At 36.2% G+C, this 21,495-nt stretch overlaps 1 protein-coding gene across 1 annotated transcript in view; it reads right to left on the reverse strand.

Annotated features, from left to right (window-relative positions):
• LOC121297714 (copine-9-like) overlaps positions 1–21,495 on the reverse strand; it is a 119,377-nt gene that overhangs the window by 83,226 nt on the left and 14,656 nt on the right. The window contains exons 3-7 of the mRNA XM_041224163.1: positions 16,156–16,202; positions 12,406–12,509; positions 3,552–3,591; positions 2,811–2,813; positions 581–657 (exon numbers count right to left, since the gene is read on the reverse strand). Of these exons, the coding sequence (XP_041080097.1) occupies positions 581–657; positions 2,811–2,813; positions 3,552–3,591; positions 12,406–12,509; positions 16,156–16,202 (271 nt within the window). The remainder of the gene's footprint in view (positions 1–580; positions 658–2,810; positions 2,814–3,551; positions 3,592–12,405; positions 12,510–16,155; positions 16,203–21,495) is intronic.

Here is a 21,495-nt window from a genome sequence, read left to right on the forward strand (position 1 = left end):
CACGCCAGTAGACTAGGAAATCGATTTCAGTTCATACTGATCCAAGTCAGTCACCATGGGCTTCGTTCAGTGATACACCTCCCTTCTTAGCTGTTTAACTACAGCATTCCGGCATTAAACTGCACCAAGCATCGTATAGAGATGGTCAAGGCTTTCTGTGTTTACTTACATAGCTGGTTGACAGGCTGTTCAATTTAAGGTTGATGTCTTTAATTGGTGTTTCCAGCACCTCTGCTCTCACAGCTGTCACACAGACACATACTCACACATCCCCTGCAGAGTTTTTTTTCTGCCCAACAAAAACTTTCTATTTCTATTTTCTATTTTAAAAAACCAATGAAAACACCCAATACATATAAGTAATAACTTTTGTGATATCCTATACTAGAAACGTATTTATTTGCAAGTATATGTTTATATAAATATCCCACGTGATCTCTGCATTAGCTGTGTATATATATATATATATATATATATATATATATATATATATATATATATATATATATAATACATCAACACTGGTAACTACCTCAGAGTTTGCTGTTATTCCTTAAGTAAACTAAAAAGGGTAACTCACGACAGATTGTTCTCCAGCCGACCAGCTTTAGAGCCAATGATCTCCCCCAGTGTACAAAATGTCTGTCCAAGAAAATCCTGAAAAAGACACCAAATGCAACATGAGCTTACAATGACTGTACATTCTTCCAATGGTAAGTTTAAAAACATCATGTGCTTGTAATCTTTCATCTCTGTAAGCTATAGACATTTTATTTATAAAGCAGGGGTGCATAACTCTGGTTCCCAAGGGCCATTCCACATTAGAGGTTATCAATTAAATAACGACAATCACTACCTCAATGCAGGTTTAATTGGTCCAATTCAGTGATTAAGGGTAATGGTTGCAACAAATATCTGGGATGTGCACCATTAAACGAAATGGACAACAAAAAGTCCCGGTCAAATCAGGATGCAGCTATAAACAGGATGGAATAGAAGCACTTCCTCAGCCAATCAGAGGCCGCAGTAACATTCCGCCCCAGCAGCCATCCCTCCACAGACCCTAAATTGCTTGCCTCATGTTATAGGCACTGTAGAACATTGAGTAGCATACTGTGCTGTAAGTCATAATTTTGAAAATCAGACAGTTGAATAAATATCAGGTTTCTTTTTTCTTTCATGATTTATTTAGGTTCTTTTTTTTTTTTACAATAGCACTGTTGCGTGTTCAATAGTTACGGATTGTTTTGGAGTTGATGAATGTTTTTGTTTTTTTTAATACACACATTGTCCATCAAGGGGTAGTTACACTTTTGGCATGGTGTTTTATCTGTAACAGAGGTTACTGGGAGAAAATCTTGAAAAAGACCCCAAAATATGGAACAAAAATAATTAATATGCTGCTCAACAAATAACATATGAGCACCCTAACATTGTCGCTGCTACTTATCTACCAATTGTACACTGCAGACAAAAAGGTGAACTGTGCTTGATAAAGAGTATTCCTGACACTGCGTTCTAGTACATCTTTCATGAAGATGAAAGACCAGTACAAAACGTAGTCTACAAGATTACTCTGTGTGACTTTTTAAGAAGTTTGCTAAATTTTATTTTTAGGACTTTTAGAGTTATTTTAGAGAAAAATCAAATGTATATTTTGTTTATTAGCTTTATGGCTAATATGAACACATTAGATATGCAAGGCAATTATGCAATTTTCTGTGTATATACTTTTAAAAATACTTTTTCATGATTTGCTATGTTTTTTGCAATGGTACAAACCCAGTAAACTTTAAAAAGGGTATCCCCATTAATGAAGTGTCCTCCAACCTCACAACTGGCTGCAACACAGGTAATCAGGTGATCAAGGGGAGCTGGTGGTGACAGGAAGGAAGGTGCACAATGGAATGATTCTTTATGAGACCAAATAAAAGCTGGAGGAAGTCGAGTGGGTTGTCAAGGCAACAGTGGGTGGAACTTACTGCTTGGATTCCCCACAGTGCAATTGAGAGAGAAGTTGTGTTAACAGGATTACTGGACTGTTTTTGTTGCTTAAAACTCTTGGTTCTGGCAATAGCCACCACTTCTGCCTTCCTTTCAATATTGCAATCGCCCTTGAATGTACTCAATGACAGATCCTTATTCCTTGGAGAATAATTACTTTGCAGCTTTTTCATTACTAAGGAACGTCTTGGCTTGTTTTGTTAAAATACATTTGCAAAATGTGTTGCCTACATGCTTGCTCTGGAATGCTGATTTCAGACTAGAAGCAATGGTTTTGGTCCATTTGGATTCAAGTTCAACTCTGGTTGGGGCACATGGGTTGGAGTACTGTATATGGAAATAGTCCAGATGAGTGCTGGGCACTATTTCAACTCAAGCTAAGTGGCTCACCATGGGAATGAGGTGTATGGAGGGGAGGCCTGCTTTACAGTGTTGAACCTTCAGAGACTTTACAAAGAGAAGAAATATTTTGGAAATGGAAAACATGTGCAATGTTAAACTCTACAGTGATATAGGAAATAAATATCTAGGACATGGGTTTTTAAACATAGGGGACAACACACGTTTAAGGGGTTCTACCTACGATTCTAATGGGAATTTTATATCATGCTTGTGAAATAGGGCTGTGTTGCGTGTGTGCGTGTGGACCCTGCACATGAGGTTAGAGGATGGGATATTGGCTTGATACACAACACAACAGAGGATGTGAACCGTACATGCGTCTGTTGCATCAGTGCAGTCTGGTGACCAAAATTGTGAATTACACAAAATCCCTACTGCCTTAATAAAACACAGAAAAGTCTCACCTTCTGTTAATCCAGAACAAAGATTTAGCAGGAAGGAAAGAAAAAAAAACAGTATGTTAGTTCTATCTTGGAAAAATACACTTCTTAGTTTTTTTTTGTAAAATATTCAGCTAATGCATAAATGTAGAGTAACCAGTGCTATCACAGTGCTGTGAACAAACACTGGTAACATTGTAGTGCCCTGTTAACATACAAGCAGGGTAATGTTGCTGCAGTGAGGGTGCAATTTTCAGCAAACAAAGTTGAATTTTAAAATGAGACTACAATGATACAATGAACCTAGCATAAAACAATATACTCCATTTCTGAATAAAAGGTAAATATAACTATAAATGAAATAACAATAATATTACTGTAACACTATAAGACTGACATAAAAGAAAATTATTGCCAAATCCATGCCTTCCATTGTTTTTTTATGATTTTTTTACCATCTGTAAACTTACTACTTTGTTTAATGTTTTTCAGCTAATTCCAGCAAATCATGCCCTATCTATGCAACCTAAATAAAGCATTCATGTTGAAATCATGGGTTTCACTCCTTTTCAAAAACGATTGCTCATTAATTATGTAGTGTAAATAGTGCCTGTACATATTGAATGAATGTTTATTAACAGCAGAATATATCAGATGTGGAAATGTTTATTTCACATGAACTCCATCAAACTTCAAACTTAATATAACGTCTTAGTATTGTTCCTGTTTTTCATTTTCACAAGAGGTTTCTTATAAAAGACTTACATGTTTTGAAATGTTTGAACTTCTCGAGTCCACATTGTACCTGCAAAAAAAATAAAATTAATAATAATAATAATAATAATAATAATAATAATAATAATAATAATAATAATAATAAACAAAACAAAATGTGCATGAGAGAAAGACCATACATGATTTATAGGCCTGTAACTCAACATAAATCTTTGTGTTGAGCTCCTTTTTCAAAGGAATTCATTAGAAAAAAAAAATACATTATTCATGCTTTCGTGTATTAGGTTATAAAAAGGTAATTTATAGCTGTGAAAATAAAAACAGATGTCATGTTTGTAATGAATGTGCTATACACCATAAGCAACTTCCTCCTAACAGACTAGTATTATATAATAATTAACAATGGATGCAATTCAGGCTGCCTTTATGATGTATAGGGTTGTTATTGGTTATTTAAAATCTGCTTTGATGAATTAAAAAAAAAAAAAAGGTACACATAAAACCTTTCTAGACTGTAGTTCAAAGCTGTAGCTCCTGTAAACATAAATGCTGTCTCCCTGTTTCAATTTATTTGAGTCAAAATGGACAAGACTAACAGGCCCGACATATAGAAGGCATGTCTCAAAGGTAATGACTATTCTGGAGAACCAATCAATGATAATCATGGAAGAATGGTCAGGTATCCTTACAGAACAATTTAAAAAGTTTGCAGACTTGTTGAGTCAAATAGGTGGCGTCTCTGCTGCGGGGGTGTTGAATGCTTATTGACAATATTATGGCAGGTGTTTCTTTCTTTCTTCTCATGGAGTGATCCAATTGTACATTTCTTGCCTGGCCTATTCTAGATTTCACTACGAGCTTGATTAGCCACAGTGTATAGGTAACAAGCTCAGGTGTTTCTTATTAAACTCATAATATAACCAGGAATCTTTTTTCCGTCTCCGTACTGTAAAGTGGATATTGTCCGTCACAAAAGAAACAGGTGATCTGGTATTCTGGTGAAAAGGGCATTTGTTTCCATTTTTATATTAAAGGAGTAAATTGAAAATTGACCTTTTGAAATGATCGAAGTGGGTTATGACACTGGCTGTTCTAATTTCACATAAACTCCTGATCCAAATTGTGTTATTGATTGCTACTGTCTAAAAGCCAACTTCATCTCACATTTCTGTCTCCAGTTTCTCTATTTGAGAATAGTTTTTACGAGGCAGACTTACAAATCACTTTTTAAAAGGCTAAAAATAACTGGCAAAGAGATTAACCCTTTGTTAGGGGTTTGAGAGGTTTTGCACTGTGCTTTTGCTTTTTCAGTGTAGCACCTTGTTGTGTATTACTAAGATTATTATCAAATGCATGAAAAGACCTAGGTAGTGTTCAAAAAGCCAACAATGACTGTGTTTACATAGAACAGCAATTCTTTGTATAGAACAGTTTGTGATATTTTATTGACTTGACTTAAAACCATGTACAACAGATTCTTTAGAAACATCCTGCCAAATTGTCCTGCTACAGTCATGTTCAGAGTAGGCTGAGTTGTATATTTTATAAAGCTTCTAAACCATGTCCTATTTGGGTCATCATGCTTCACTACACCTGGGCTACCGGATCCTATATCTTTGTATTTTCAACTGGAAAAAAGTTATAAGATTGATGTATGTCTGGAAATTGTCTGGACTACTAGTATTTTATAGCCTGCAGATCTGTGCAGTCAAGCGTTGTTCTAGGCAAACTGCAGAACAAACAAAAGGAGATTAAAAACACATTTTTAAAAAATTCAAAAAAGGTAAACCAGTACTGTAAAGCAGGTTTTATTGGACTATGTACCCTATCTATAAAGTATTAATGGAGAATGACGGAGAACCCATGCGTCTAGTTTCTCTGAAGCAGAATCACTGGCTGCTTCAGTGAACATTATAATAAAAAACAGATTGAAAGAAAGGTGGCAAACAAGTGGATAAACTAACTGAGAAAGAGGGAGACGGTTCTGTGTTTGATAGTGTTGGTAATAATACTGGCATGAGAACAGAACGTGTGACCCGTGGCTCGTACCTCTAAGTTTCCTTAATAATTGAACTATTCTGACCAGCCTGAGATGTAAATAAATCAATGGAGATAACTGGCGATTCCCTTAAAAACTGTCCTTTACAGAGATACAAAAATCGTCAATAAAATACAAGCTTGTTACACTGCATGTCCCCTCAATGCCATTCCAGCATGTCATCATTGCATAGACTAGTATTTTTACACTAGTAGGAAGGTGATTCTTGGGAAAACAACATGAATATCCCAAGTTGGAGAGCAAATCTCCCTGGCAGTGTGACAATACCAACAGGTACCATCAATATGCTATGGAATCTTAAATGAAAAACAGAAACAGTAATAATATAAGGAACAATGTACACCCATGGCTGTAACGCTACCAGGGTGACACAATGCATAAATCGTGAGAACGCTAGCTCGAGTGATTTATCAACGTCACTACAAACAATTTTTGTGTATATTATTTGTTATACTATATAGTGACATAACAGTCAGAAATTGTAGAACTAGCAGTGTTTATTTTAAAGAATCTGGTGTTGAGAAAAATATTGGGAAATTATTTTTTAAAATTTTTTTTATTTTTAACATTATTTATTTATTTATTTATTTATTGTATTGTATATGACTCACCCATCGTCAATTTGATGCAGTTAATAATGATTCTTGGTCTCATTACTTTAAGCAGAGTAAAAAACCTCCCACCAACCTTTTTCTGGTGTCTGATTTTGTGGTTGACTATTTATCCTTTTAATAGAAAGGGTTGTAAAATAATAATAATAATAATAATAATAATAATAATAATAATAATAATAATAATAATAATAATAATAATAATAATAATAGGGTGAGAACTAGTTCTAGTTGTGAGTGTAAGAGGTACAAGAGAGCAGAAGGTTAATAAGGTATCTTAGTATTATAAAAAATCCTTTATGCTGGAGAAATGTATTTCAGACTGAGAAAATCACATTGAGTTAGTTGGAGTTCTGAATGACAACAGAAAATATTGGCAATCTCTAGCTCTGTAGGAAAAAAAAAAGAGCAATAAGCTCTCTAGTGCCATCAAATCAAATAAGCTACTGCATTCCTGCCCCCAATACACTTCTTAAATCTAATGGCAGGTCTACATCATATATACACCACAGATTAGTACCGGTACAGCATTTTCAACTGGCTTCAGAATGAGAAACAAATGGGAATAAAAGACAAAGAGGATAGAGAACCATGCTGCTGTTAATAAATGACATATGCATTCTACATTTAGTTCTGTTCTTCAGACAGTAGCAGTGCTACCCAGGGCACAGAACATATGAAATATTTTAATGTAATAACTGATGAGTATTGTAAAGCAAAATGTCAAGGTCAAGGTCATTAAAACATTTAGCATGCAACGTGCAGATAGCTCTGCAGATATGAAGCCAGTACCTTGAGATATGGCATGAGTCAGATATGAGGTAGTATTGTAGCAGTATCTTTACAAAATGGGTTATTTTTTTTTTATTGATTTACAGAATCAAAGAATACAGTTGTATACCATGTATGAAACCAATATCTCCAAGTGTTTTAAATCACCCTGGAAACCTTGTCAAGCCACATGACCACAATATGGCGGCTACATCAAACCACAAATCAAAGTGAAGGTTCCTGTTAGATTTTTCAGAAGTGAAGTCTGAAATGGTAAATTAGATTTAGTATTAACAGTTGTAAATTCATAGGAAAACGCAAATAATAGCTCATCCTCCTAACCGTGCTAAACATGAGTAGACCAGCATAAAACAAAAGCAGTGGACGTCTGGATCCCAAGAGAGCATATCATTTGTATTCTCCACATTGTGTATGGTTTTTGCAGAAGAGGTATTGTGTTTGGGAGTTTCTGCAAACGTATGCAGAGGAATCTGTATGAACTGAATAATGACCTATAGGTAAAAAAAATAAATAAATAAAAGAAATAAATATATATCTCAAAGCAAATGGGATTGTAGTGAAAAGCATACTGTGGGTATATGAAGTACACAGGATGAAATTACAGTAAGTAAAGCACTTGTTTAAAACACTATGTGGGCTTTATTAATGCTTCTAAGGGCCCTTTATGGAATATATCCATGAACGTAAACTAATGAAAAATGATTTACGGTTTCATAACCTCCACAAACCCGATATAAGAAGTGCTCGATCACAATGAAAACAATAGAGAAAGTGCAATGCTTCTCATGGGAGCTTATGGGGCAGTTTGAAAAGGATAAAAGTGCTGTAAGTAGGCCTGCAATGTTATGTTATTAATGAATTCCTGTGGCTAAGCGTAAGCCTTGCACATGGAAATATGTAGTTTATTGTATGTTTTTGTATTAATTGTTAATATTGATTTAATTGTTTAGCTGCTGTGGCGCTCCGCTGGGGACGATTACCCGTCTGCGTGGAACATCGGCTGAAAGCAATCAGCTGTTCCCGCAGGCGGGTCTCAGCGGAGAGTCAGTATAAAAACACGGCGATCGCTGTGATAGGGGCCGCTGTAAGGCCTGCCGTTTTCACGGCACCTTTTGATTTATAGTTTATTTTATTTTGCACTTTTTGTACAGTTTGTTGTATTAGTCCTATATGTGTTACCATCGCTGGTAACGTCATATGACCACATTTATTTTACTTTCGTTTTCTGTTTGTGTGTGAATAAAACCTGCGCACCTGTGCCGGCGTTTCAACACCACCTCTGTCTCTCTGTATGCTTGAACAGCGGCGACCCACACGAGGAAAACCCTGTCACAATTCCCCATAGACAGCTAAGATGTATTCTGGAACATTCCAGAGATAATTACAGGACCTTAAAGGTATAGTAACGGTATTAATATCAATGTAACACTATAGCAGCCCTACCCTCTGTGTTGCACCTATATTAGAGCTATACTGCAATTGGAGCTGTTTCAATAAAGCAGGGTGGCACAGTTATCATGGGGTGCTGTAATTGGTGTGGCCCAACATGAATCTATAATGTTGTAGTCATCTCACTCAAACCAGGTTGTAAATAGTGGCCATTATACCACAGGTAGATTCCTGCTAACACTGAACACAACTTACTTTAAAATCTTTAGCTCTCTTTAAACAGCGACATAATTTTCAAGCACCTAAGCAATCCCATCTAAAACATAACCCAAAGTTTAAAAAATGCACATAAAACTCCAATCTCATGATTAAGCAAATTGCCTCTTTACACCCAGTAACTTGAGAGCAGATGTCAGCGAGCTACTGGCCTCTGGAGGACAAATGCCAGCCCTGCAGGTGTCCGCTGAAGCTCACCAGGCCAGAAGGGGTCCCTGTGATGCGATGATGAGAAACAGTTTGTATCGGATTTGCCTCCCTAACTCACAGTAGCCCCAGAGCTAATTAAACACTTGCTCTGGAATCCACAGGGAAGACCTGCGACTTCACACAGCCAGGCTGTATGACACCCTGCACACCATTCGACTGTGCTATTGCCAGATGAGCCACTAGGAATTCCCTGTGTACTTAACCCTTTGACTGTCATGCAAATGGAACGTTGATGCTCCTGCTGTACCACATTAAAATGACACGTCAGTAGGTCATACAGTCAGGGGGCACAAACCTGCACTCCCCTGACTGTATGACACACCATGCGGCCATGCTTTTACCAAGTGAGCCACTCGAGGCCACGTTTTATAACAGTATTATTAATATCCTCTGCAGCGGTCATTACCTGCAGAAACATGACATGTCCTCACCTAACTGTTGACACGGTCAATTATCTAGCAGGCAATGACCACTGTGTACAACATTAATGCTTAATCCTTGTACGAAAAGCATGGGTTATGAAGACATTGCTAAGAGATATAAATTGGTAGTGTTTCAGGTTAAAATATGTCCTGCTTGTTATGGGTGCGTTTTGGCCATTGAAAGATAATTCGAATAGAAAAATCACCATTTAAATATAATTTATTTTAAAATATCCATCTTCTCCTATTGTGCCATGGCGATTATGCTCACAATCTATTTAATGAAGTTGCAGATTTGCTTAATTATTTAAACATCTCTGCACTCCAGGACATTTCTTTTATGAGCTGCCAATTTTGTAATTTTGGCAACTTCTATGAAAGTGCCTGGAAATATAAGCAGTTTTATTATTCTAACAGATAATAAGTGCTTATAATGCAACCCACCATTTCCCTCAAACCATCATAGTGAAACTTTGTACGTTTTTATATATAAAGAATATATATATATATATATATATATATATATATATATATATATATATATATATATATATATATATATATATATAAAAGGAACAAAGCCCCTCACATACTGCATGGAAATTTAATTATAATGTGCAACACAAAAACAATCTGAATTTCAAATGGTATCAAAATTATAGTTCAGTGCTCAATATCTTTGGAGAGCAAAAAGAAAATTTACATTTTATAGAGAAATAGGCAATTATTTTATATTCTTTCAGGATTCAAAAATAACAATAAATACAGTATCCTTACGAACAGAAGGTTGTCATGCAACGTGTGTGTGTGTGTGTGTGTGTGTGTGTGTGTGTGTGTGTGAATGTTGTGAATTCAGTCCAAAATATTTGGTGTTATGAAGAAGTACAATAATAATAATGACAAAGACAAAGATGAAGAAGAACAACTACAATGTTCTAAAAGGTGGAACAACTATAATGCATAGAAACAACCTACAATTACATTACACAATATAAAGCGTTCTACTGACAGTGCCTCAATAAAGTTTATATTGTAATACAGTGTTTACACAACTGCCATAACACTGTCAACAAGGTGTTGGGTTACCGTGGCAGCCAGGAATGTACTGATTCAACATGGGGCAGGTGTGCTGGGTGTTTGGTTGATTCTGGGGGGCAAAGTCTATGATTGCTGTGTTTAATTACTTCTGGTGAAGGAAGGCAGGATCTGTTCTCATGATGGCTCAATGAATAATTGTATTAATAAATATTTTGGACACGTTGGCTCAGTGAAAGTTGAACATTGCATTAAACATTGCATGTGTAAGTAACTGTATATATTTTTTGTAGCAAAATTATTATTATTATTATTTTTTTTTTTTTACTTAAATGCCACGTTTTTAGACCCCTGCTTTTCTCCCCAATTTAGAACGCTCAATGATGCTCCCTCACTGCAGCAATCCCCACAACAGCTCAGGAGACCCGCAGGTCAGTGGCTTCCTCTGATCCCATGACCAAGCCAGCGTCTCTTTACATGCAGGAGCTCTGCAGTGGATGTCAGTGAAGTACCGGACCCCTGGAGAACAAAGGCCAGTCCTACAGCTGTCCGCTTTGAGCTTACGGGTATTTGACCAGTAGGGTCTGCTGTAGCGTGGTGAGGAGAAACAGTCGATTCTTCCACCTTAACCCACAGATCAGCAGTTTTGTACAGCCAGGATGCAAACCACACAAACATGTCGGTCCTACGCTATACTATATATATATATAGATATATATATATATAATATATATATAGATATATATATATATATATATCAAAAGCCACTATACCCAATGTTTTCCAAAAGCCAACTTCCCAATGTTTCAGTATAGGCTTTTGATGTCGTAACCACACATGTACTTCTCTTTAAATCTAATGTCTTTGTGATGTCATTCAATATATAGCTAATGATGTAACAATCTATGGTTCCTTTCTATTTAAACCTATTTATCCATTTATTTTCTTTTATTATGAAACTGCTACACTCCATTGACGCATAATGAGCTTTGAATTGTAACATTATGTTCTGTTCCTCTCATGCAGTTTATTTACCTCAGGATTATTTGATAAAGCTGTTAAGATCAAATACAACATAATACACTAGGCAACCGTTTATCTTACTTGACAAGGCTTCCTACAGCAAGGGTCCAAGTAAATGTAGCAAAGATTATTTTAACATCAGATAACAACGCTCAGGAGTGTTCTTACAGATCACATGCAGTAAATAGGTCATGCATTTGTGTGATGCTTAATAGTAAACATATAAATCTTGGTGATGAAAAATATTGGTGAACTATTATTTTTAACAGTGTAACTACTGTAAGTACTTAAGTCAGTAATCAACATGCCTCTTGGCTGAGAAAGAAATCTAATTCCCTGACTGTAATTTGACTGACATCTGGTTGCCTCAGAAGACAATGAATCTTGATGGAATTTGTTTCTTTCAAACCTGAATGTTAGATCTGGAAACGTAATGCAAATACACTGATGGTTTCGCTATAAAACTGGAGTTGTTGCCACAACATCAGATATCAAAAAACAACTCTGGTATTTCCCTGCTAGTGGCATGCTGTTTTTTTTCATGGGTTGTGTTTATTTGCACTGTATCTTTAAGAGACTGTATTAGTTTGGGAGGCTCTTGACATTAAGAGGGCAGGGCATTACTGATCCGCTCGCTGAGCAACACAAAGTTTCCAGTAAAGCCTTTTTAAAAGTGTTATTTGTATTATTTACTCAAAACAGCTAGTATAATAAGTTCAGTCACATTTTAGTTAAATGATTACTAGGTTATACGAAAAATATCTGAATGAGATTAATATTTTTACACTTCATGTCATGTTGTAAGATTTCTGTAATAGATCCATGAATTAAAGTGCTCTTTCATAATGGATATTTATTAGGCATCAGAGTGCAGTGGAGAGACTGAATTCTGCCAGTCTGCAGCCCTAATGGGGGTTGACAAAGTCCTAACTGAATACAGGTTTATGTGGTCTGCTCTTACTGGAGACAAACAGGACTGGGTTCAACTCAGTCCCAGTGTCAGATGAAAACATAACAACAACAGAACCCAACCAGTTGTAAAAATGGCGGCTTGTTATTTTACTTACACATCAAACCGAAGATTCTGCTTCTCTTCAAAGAAGTAGTCGAGAACGAATTTCCGCACAAAATCCGGGTTTAATGTGTTGTCAATTACTTCGGTCCTTCCAAACTGGTGGCAGGTGGGGGGGGGGGGGAGACAGAGAAGAGAAAAGTAATTGCCTGTTGGAGAAGAGGATTTTTCAGAAGCCATCAGCTGTCAATTAAAGCTAGGAGACTTTGCAAGGCTTGGTTTTTATCCACTGAGGATCAACAGCTAATCAAGAATCCCTGGCTGTCGTCAGAGCCACATGCTGACAGCCATGCAAACTGCTAGTGATAGTGTATTGATTCCAGTGAAGCTCAAAACACCTTGCTTCCACTTGTTTTTATCAGGCCTTTTACAAAGCACTGTGCATCCTATCCCCTTATCACAAGCAATCCGACATGTTGTCTAGCCCAACGCTGAATACTTTTCTCCACAAGCAAATCTGCAACTCTTGACTTTCTTTCGACAAATTCTTCTTTGCTGCAGGCATTAAGGATCAGCTTTATCAGTCAATATAAAGAGTAAAAGATGCAGCAAGTTCTAAGGACAGTTAACGGCATTCTTGGAAATTGAAGAACTTCGGAAGCCATTTAAACTGGTTCAAGTCAATTCCAGTTTCCACAGTTTTTTTTAACGATGTGTTTATCAGCTACAGGTATGTCCACATATTAATGCTAATTTGTGGCCAAGTACTTTTTGTAATAGATTGTAATGCAATGATGTAAAGATTTTATTTTGACATGGCATGCAAGCAGCTCTGAATAGCTTAAAGCAATACAGCCTTAAAAGGCCTAACAATGTGATCGTTGACCACGTTGGAATATGCCTAAGCTACAGAACAGGCCAGGAGAGACCAGGAGATAAGCAAATATAATATACACCATTCTGTGATGTCATCAACTATGAGTATTCAATAAGCAGCATCACACAATGCTGATAAGCCTAATACATACACTGATCTAAAAATAATCGTGCCATTTAAAATGTGTGTTTTTAATACTAAGAAGAGCATTATTTGCATTTCTGTTATAATTAAAGAAAATGAAATGCAAGTGAGTGATGCCTTTATTTCGTGCTTAAAGCCAGCAATCTTAGGGCTTCCCAAGGTCAAACTACTACCTTTGGTGAACTTTTTCTAGTCGAAGTTTACAAAGTAAACTTATGATTCTCCTTCTATCGTGTCACCCACAGCTTCTATTTAGAAGCTTTGTAATCATTATATTTCAAGGTAAATTGGGTCCAAGACATTGACAAATCAGCCTGCCTGGCATTATCACCTCCTCCAAAGAAACAGCACTGATCTTTAATTCTGCTTCTCTTTCCAAATGATGATGCGTCTGCTGACCTTCACAGGCTTTCTCTGTGCCTGACTCTCTGCACAGCTCCCATAACCCACCCCCACCCCCTGCTACAGATCACACTCATTTTGCATTTCCAACCCCACCAGCTTCAGGACAGCCAGGCATAAAGCCAGAGGGCATCATGAGCACTTCCTCTCATAGCTTGATTAGTAATTTATATCCTTTATATACCTAGCTGTATGAAAACCACAGGGTATGGGAATTTCAATTTTCAGGTCAGTAATCAGTGTTATTGAAAGAATAAGCACTCATGTGTGAAAATGTTAGACCACTTTTTGGACTTCAATTAGGCATCATAAACAAATTCTAAAACGTCTCGGGCATTTTACCATTTGCACACTACTTATGTGAGAGAAATTTTTGTTGTGATTCATTCTATTTGCAAACCCACCACTCTGCTTGTTGAAGTTATGCAAAGAGAAAGTGTTCATTCAGATAAAGAACGATCAGCAAATGTGAGGGACCCCGAAATGACATAAGCATGAATGACCTGAAAAAATGGCAATTTTATAAATACTGCACACTACCGAAGTCCAACACATTTCAAACAGATATCATTCTAGTAAGGTGTTTTGACAGTAAATATCAAATCCTGCTTATATAACAGTATACAGCATTATGTCAAAAGAATTTCATTTGAATTTTTCATATTCAAATTGTAAGTGAAGGGAAGTGAAGTATTAGCATTGATTATTGTTCTTTTAGCACATTGGAATAGTAGGTCAGTGGGTGTCCTCACTTGAGCTCACCAGACACCTGGTTAGTAAGGTCCACTGTAGCACAATGAGGAGAAACAGTCCCTTCCTCACTCAAGAGAGCTCCAGAGGACTTCAACCAGCTTCTACCAGACGAGCCACTCATGTAGCATAGCTTTATGCATTGATGACATAACAGTTTGAATAAAAGAATATATACAAAATACAGATTGTAAAAATAATTCTAAAAAACCAGCAAAAAACACAAAGGATTGGAGCAGGATTTTGTTTTGTCAAAACACTAAATATGACACTTTAAATCTCGTACCTGTTCTCAATAGGCTTTCTAAAAGCCACTTTGTCTACAACTGTGAAATTACCCTTTGTCTGGGTGAAAAAAAAATGTGGTGGGACAAATCACCAAGTGTATTTTCAGAATCATTAGGGACTCTGAAAGGGCCAAGTGCAATTTTCAGTGACTCTGTTAAGTTCAACTGCAGCAGAAAGACTTTATAAGCGTTCATAACAAGTTCAGGTTCCAGGAGGGTCACATTCATACACCTCTCTCTGAGTGACTGGGGATACTATTCCTCTTACAGCAGGGATGACTGTGAAAACTCATCACTCAAGCTGTAGAGGTGTATGATACTAACAGTAAAGTGGTTGTAGCTAACAAACAATAATAAAAAGAATACTTTCAGAAATCTTACCTGTTGTGCATTTCCGTTCACTATATAGGTCTGAAATGTGCAGTTTCAAAAGATGTATTTTAAACATGATATCTGTCAGGTAAAAAAAAAATACAGTTGGTTGACCTTGCCTTCCAGGAAATCTGTTACAATTGCACTTTCTATGTCATTACACCTCTGCAGTCTCTTTGGGGACAAGCATCATACTGGCTGCAAAGCATGTCAGTCATTAGGGGAAGCAGCTGATTGCCTATTAAGAGGAAAGAAAGCTCTGACGGGATTGGACATTTCACCCTCCAGGTGAAATGATCATGAAAGTGCAAGAATACCTGTGTAAGCAAGGCCTGCAAACAGATATAACCTATTGCAGTACCAGATATCATGTTTTACAAAAAGAAAATACATGTTTACTAAAACTTAGATTTCATTCAAGACTACACATTTGAGACCTGTATAGTGAACAGACGTGACGGTGTGGAAATGTATGGAACTACTGTGTTAGCTACACTTACTTTAAATGCACAGCGCAGTTTGACTGGACTAGTTTCTAAACCGGGGTTTCCCTGGGGGCTGGCATAGAAATATCTGGGCAGAGACCCCTGCCAAATTAAAGGCAGACTTTCTATCAGGTTTGTTTTCATTATGTATAATTTCTTGCCCATTTATTATCGTAGCATGCAAGGTCTTGATCATTTTTGTTTCTTCTTAGACCACTTTTTGCTACCCTTGCTAACTGATCCAGAAAAAAAAACTGGATTTATTAAGGCAGTTGTTTTGGAAAATGACCACTAGGGGTGTGCAGCCATAATTTCAGTCAAACCAGAGCATTTATACATTTTTGGCATTTATAAGTTTTGTTTTTCAAACAAATCCCGTCTCTTCAAAATCTGTTACCACGTGTCATTTTGTTGCCATCATTATTGGTGAAGTCCTCACCTTTCATACTGGAAAACAAACAAGGAGAACTGGATGATTTAGTACTCACCTCCCTCCATTCTTTGCTCCCAATTCCCTGCACGTAGAGCACTACCACTGTAGAAAAAAAAAATATTGGTTATTGTCAGCAAACATACCATAACAAGATTGTTACTAATGCATTAACAAGCCACTTTAAATGAAGACGTGGGAGGTAAGGCAGCTTATTAATCATTTGATACCCTTGAAACGTTCATAGTTGGAAATAGACGATTAAAAAAATGAATTTAAGTATAAAAGCAATTTTTACATTCATAAGCACCACTTAGTTTGAAGTTGATGGCGAATGTGATTTATTACATGTTCTGCAGTATATACTATTGTCTTGATTCCCACGGCAAAACAAATTGAAGAAATGTGTACAATACTACGGAAGGTCCAAAATTCGCCGTGCTACAGTGTACAGTAGTTCTTTTACCATTTAAGGAACTAGGGACCCTCCATTTCGATCCTATATCCAACATTTTAAAAAAGCCACATGAAGTATCTCATAAAAACAAATCCATTGCCATGTGCACATGAGATTCAATGCATTGCAATTAGCAGTAGAAATTAAACATATCAATACAATCATCCAAGGACAGGTGTTAAAGACCTTTCTGTACATTTGTAAAGCATGGATCATTTCCATATTCTCTTTTCCTACCACCTGCTTCCTACCAACAAGTCATACTGTGAATCCATGTTATACTCTATGTCCTAATGACTTATTAAATTCACATGTCTTCCGTCTTTTGAAAAGGTCTCTTACAGAACAAATGGGGTAATTTCCCATGATAACTTGAGTAAGCTCATAGGTGGTCAACATATCCCACTTCCTTTCGTAGCAAACAGGGTGCATTGCTTTCAAATGGTCTCCAGGGACCAACAGAGAGTGTATTTCAAAAGGTTACATGTAATTTGTGTACCTGTTTTCTCTTTGTAAAAACCAAGGACTCAAAAATATATGCAGTAGATGTTTCAGTATATACAGTGTAAGATGAAGTATAAAAGGTTTCTCATTATGTGAAATGCTGAAGTGGTTCGTAGAGTGGGGCTCCTAATGCCATGTCACAAATACCAGGTGATTTAAACCATGATTCAGAACCATTCAGAAGAAAAACATAATGCAGGGGGTGGTTCTGAGTGGGACAAAGCAACTACCTCTTAAATGAACGGAAACCATATACCTGAATAGCTGGCTTTAAGGGGAATGACAAGGTTTCACAGCTTTGACATCAGTTTAATGACAGTAAAATCAGACCTATCTTCTCCCGTCTGCCTGCTTTCCTGTCTCTTTGACACTTAATAAATTACCAGAGTGGAAGATGCTCTCGTTGTCTTGAAACTGTTATTTAGATAATGGGCCTGTGAAAGGGCAGTCAAACCTTAGCCAGGAATAAAATGGAAACATCAAAAATAAGTGTTATAGCACAGGGTTATTAAGAAATAAAATAAACGAAAATTGTCTATAACAGTAAAACGCATGAAGTCTCAAACCGAGCTAGTGCAGGGGATACAAGCAGTTCTCCTCCTCCAGCTCTGGAGTGTGTCTCTACAAAATACATTAACCATGTGTTGAGTCACAGGGCCCTTAATTCTGAGTGTGATGTACTTTAATAATGTTTGAAGAAACTGTTCCTGACTTCTTTACAGTGCTAAATAATTCCATCGAATACATCCGTTGGATTTTTGTAATACTATGTTCTAAAATCTGTATTGTGCTTTTCAATTATATGTTAATGCCTTTCACCCGGATTGTAAAACTTTATTAAAATAACTCAGGGAGGCATAAGCATGCAGTTTTAAATATCTTAAAGACACAATGGCTACAATACATGAAGTTGTGCTTGTATTACCAGACAGCACAGACCCCTGACTGTAACTGCAGTTCTTGAAAACATTCATTAGGCATTAATGCATGGGGTATGACAGCTCTGTATTGTCAGCTAATTACACTCTCCACCAGTTTAAAATATGCACTAACTGTCTAACCCACATAGGATCAATGGCATATTAATTCTTATTAGCATTTTATTATTTTGCTATTTATAATTAGTTTTAATTCTTGCTAACTCTGGCTTCTTGTTGGACGTGCTAAGGTTATTTTAGCAGACGGGAATACTAATTACTGCTAAAATAGACAAGGTTGTTCTTACCTGAAGAAATGCACCCCTCCCCTTCTCTATGCATCTTAGGAAGAGATGCATCAAATGTTCACTTGCCTCCCTAACATTCATTCTAATGATCCCCATTTGCCAAGGACTAGAATTAGTATTGTATCCTACTCATGTGCATTACCTTCTAGTCAATGCATTATTTACTTGAAAAAGTCCTACTTTATCTAAAAGCTAAAGTTGAATATACAACACTTGCTTAATTACCTGTGACCGAAAGTGAGCTGTCTTTAGGCAGAAGTGCTGTACCATGACAAAACAACTCGCAAAAAACAATGCAATAAAAAAAAATGTCTATAGAAATGGATTGAAAACAATATAAATGCCATATTAAGTATTACTCGTGTGAATTCATTAAAACTCAAAGGGGGTTAGTTGCTTTACAGGTAAATGAAAAATGTTTAACATCATCAAAAATATGATACTGCAGCATAGTACAGTAAGGAAATAATTTTATTGTTAACATTAAATTTAAGTTAAATAATATTCCAAATATTTAGATAAGGGTTGGTTATATATATATATATATATATATATATATATATATATATATATATATATATATATATATATATATATATATATATATATATATATATCGCTGTTTTCAGCATTTTAGACTATTGCTTGTTCATGCAAATAAAGACACATCAGTGACATTATTGCTATATTTTACTATGTGCCTTTCATGGCAGAGTCATCACAATATGACAAAAGTCAGTTAAAGCTTTTTAAAATAACCTAGCACAAAATAAAAGAAGGGAAAGCAAAAGCTGAGTTTTTTGACAGCTAATTGTCTCTAGCGAGCTTTCAGCTATATTCAGGTCTGCTATCGAATGCTAACAAGCTGCTCATTGTCGTTGATCTTCTAATTTCAGAAAATTACCTGAGGATCTGACATTTCATCTCCCTGCTCACAATGTTATTACACCCCTTACAAACGTGTACATGGAGGTCATTCTGAAATGTTCTGAACACAGAACTCAGCATTCCCTAGCAATGGATTTGAGCACTGCATTGTAGACTATGTTATGGTGAATGTTTTAGAAGCAGGAGTAGTAATATTCTTTTTTCTCCAATGGTAACAGTAAAACACTACTCGTAGCAGAGGTAGTGTGCTTTCTACATTATCATGCTTCCTGTGTGCTTATGCTGTCTAATTACTGATAATGCTGTTTTATTCATCAACCTCTGTTCTACTGTAGGTAGTTTTTAAACCAGAAGACGTCTCACACCCACTGTAAATTGAATATTTTGTTGAAGAAATAGACAAAGGTAGTTCTGTTAAGTGGGATTAAGTGGGATTCCAGTCGGTGGAGCCAACTTTATGACTTTATGGACTTTAGAAATCAAAGAAAACTAGAAAGTTTGTTGTTTCACAGCAGCCACGAATGTTGATAGTTTTTATGACACCCTTAAAGGGTAAGTAGCAGGGTTTCTGAAAAATATAACATTACAAGTCCCCACGTGTTGCTGCAACTGTTTAAATAACATGTAATTTTTCTTTTCATTGTTAACATCCTGACAATTTTTTACACTTATAACTTTAAAGTCTGTTCAAATGGCTGCTCTAGTGCACTGGGGTTGAGATCTGTCCTCTAAATCACTGCAAAGAATGATTAAAAAAAAAAAAAATCACGTAACAAGTGCTCTGGCTTTCTTGATCTGTATCACATCATGGATCGTTATTGCTGTGTTACCTGTTTGACAATGTCAAATATAATCCTTATACTATCAGTGCACTGGAGCAGCCACTTTGAAAAGAGCTTTAAACAGACTTTAAAGTTATAAGTGTAAAACGTTGTCAGAATGTTAACAATGAAATAAAAATAACAGGCACATTATTTAAACAGTTGTAGCAACACCTGGGCACGTGCAACGTTATATTTTACGGAACCCCGCTACTTACTCTAAGTCACCAAACTAATACACCAATGTATAAAACAAGTCCAACTTCATCTATAATCATTTCTGCTTTTGGTACACTTGTTCATTCTTCCATACTTCTCTAAAACGCTCAGAAGTGTTTTTCTAAAGGGATATATACAGAATTTTAGGTTTACTAAAGTGAGAGCAGCTGTAAGGTGACACCACTATAGACAACTTGAGGGTTCCTGCGGCTTCCCAATTAAAAGAAAAAGAAAAATCCAATTTTAACTACTTTAAAACAGCAGTAGTAACTGCCAATATGTTTTGGTCTGGTAGGCAATTTGTTCCAATATTCTTGGCATTCTTCTGATTGCCTCCAAGCATGCCTCCTTGGATGTGTGTGGTCTATGTAACTGTCACTAGCTGTTCAGTGTCCAAGTTTACAACAAAGAAGCTGAAAAAACCCATAGAATATGAAAAATAAATATCCAGTCAAAAATGTTGAACTCTGCAGTGACCCTCTTTCATGGTGTTGCTGAAATGCACAGTGTCTGAAGCCTTGTGAATAACCCATAACATTCAATTCTTATTTTTAAGCAGGAAAGCCAACTTGTTATTTTTTTTTTTTACATATCTCCAATAACACAGCTGTTTATGACAGCTGTGATGCAATATGGAGATGCCAGTCTGCAGCTTTCAATAACTTCAAATATTACAGTATATTACACAATCATTTTAATAATGCTAGGGGGATTTTATGCATTCTTTATCTCCATTTTTTATAATATATAATTCATATGCATTTTCAAACTAATCTAACATATGCCCACGTCCCAGGATGCGTTTAATCACTATGTAGGCCTGTAGGAAGTTGTGGTTATAGAGCTTTTAACCTCACCCACCAGGGTCAAGAAACGTTAAAGCAGCATCACAGAACACCTTCTGCTACACCCACTTCATGGTTTGACCACTGATCTGAGTGTCTGACAATAATGCTGTTTCAGTGTCTTATGAAACCCGATTCCTAGGAGTTAAAGACAGCTTTTGATTGCAGTTGAAATGTTGCATTAGTTTAGTTTAGAGTCCCTTTGCAAGTGCTGGCTCAACAAATTATTTTTTAAATGTTTTAATTTATTGATGGTGGTAGTTTCTGTTACCTTTATGCTCTAGTTAGTTTTCAAGATTATCAGTTACTTTACTTTTACAACAAATGCAGCTATTCTGTTTTTAAGAAGTGTTACATTAAAAATGTGATAATTCCTCCCTATCAAGTCATTTTGACATGATCTTTGAACACCCTCAGAACAATCAGTACATTGTTTAGA

The sequence above is a fragment of the Polyodon spathula genome, chromosome 23 (assembly GCF_017654505.1).
Source record: "Polyodon spathula isolate WHYD16114869_AA chromosome 23, ASM1765450v1, whole genome shotgun sequence".
Lineage (NCBI taxonomy): Eukaryota > Metazoa > Chordata > Actinopteri > Acipenseriformes > Polyodontidae > Polyodon > Polyodon spathula.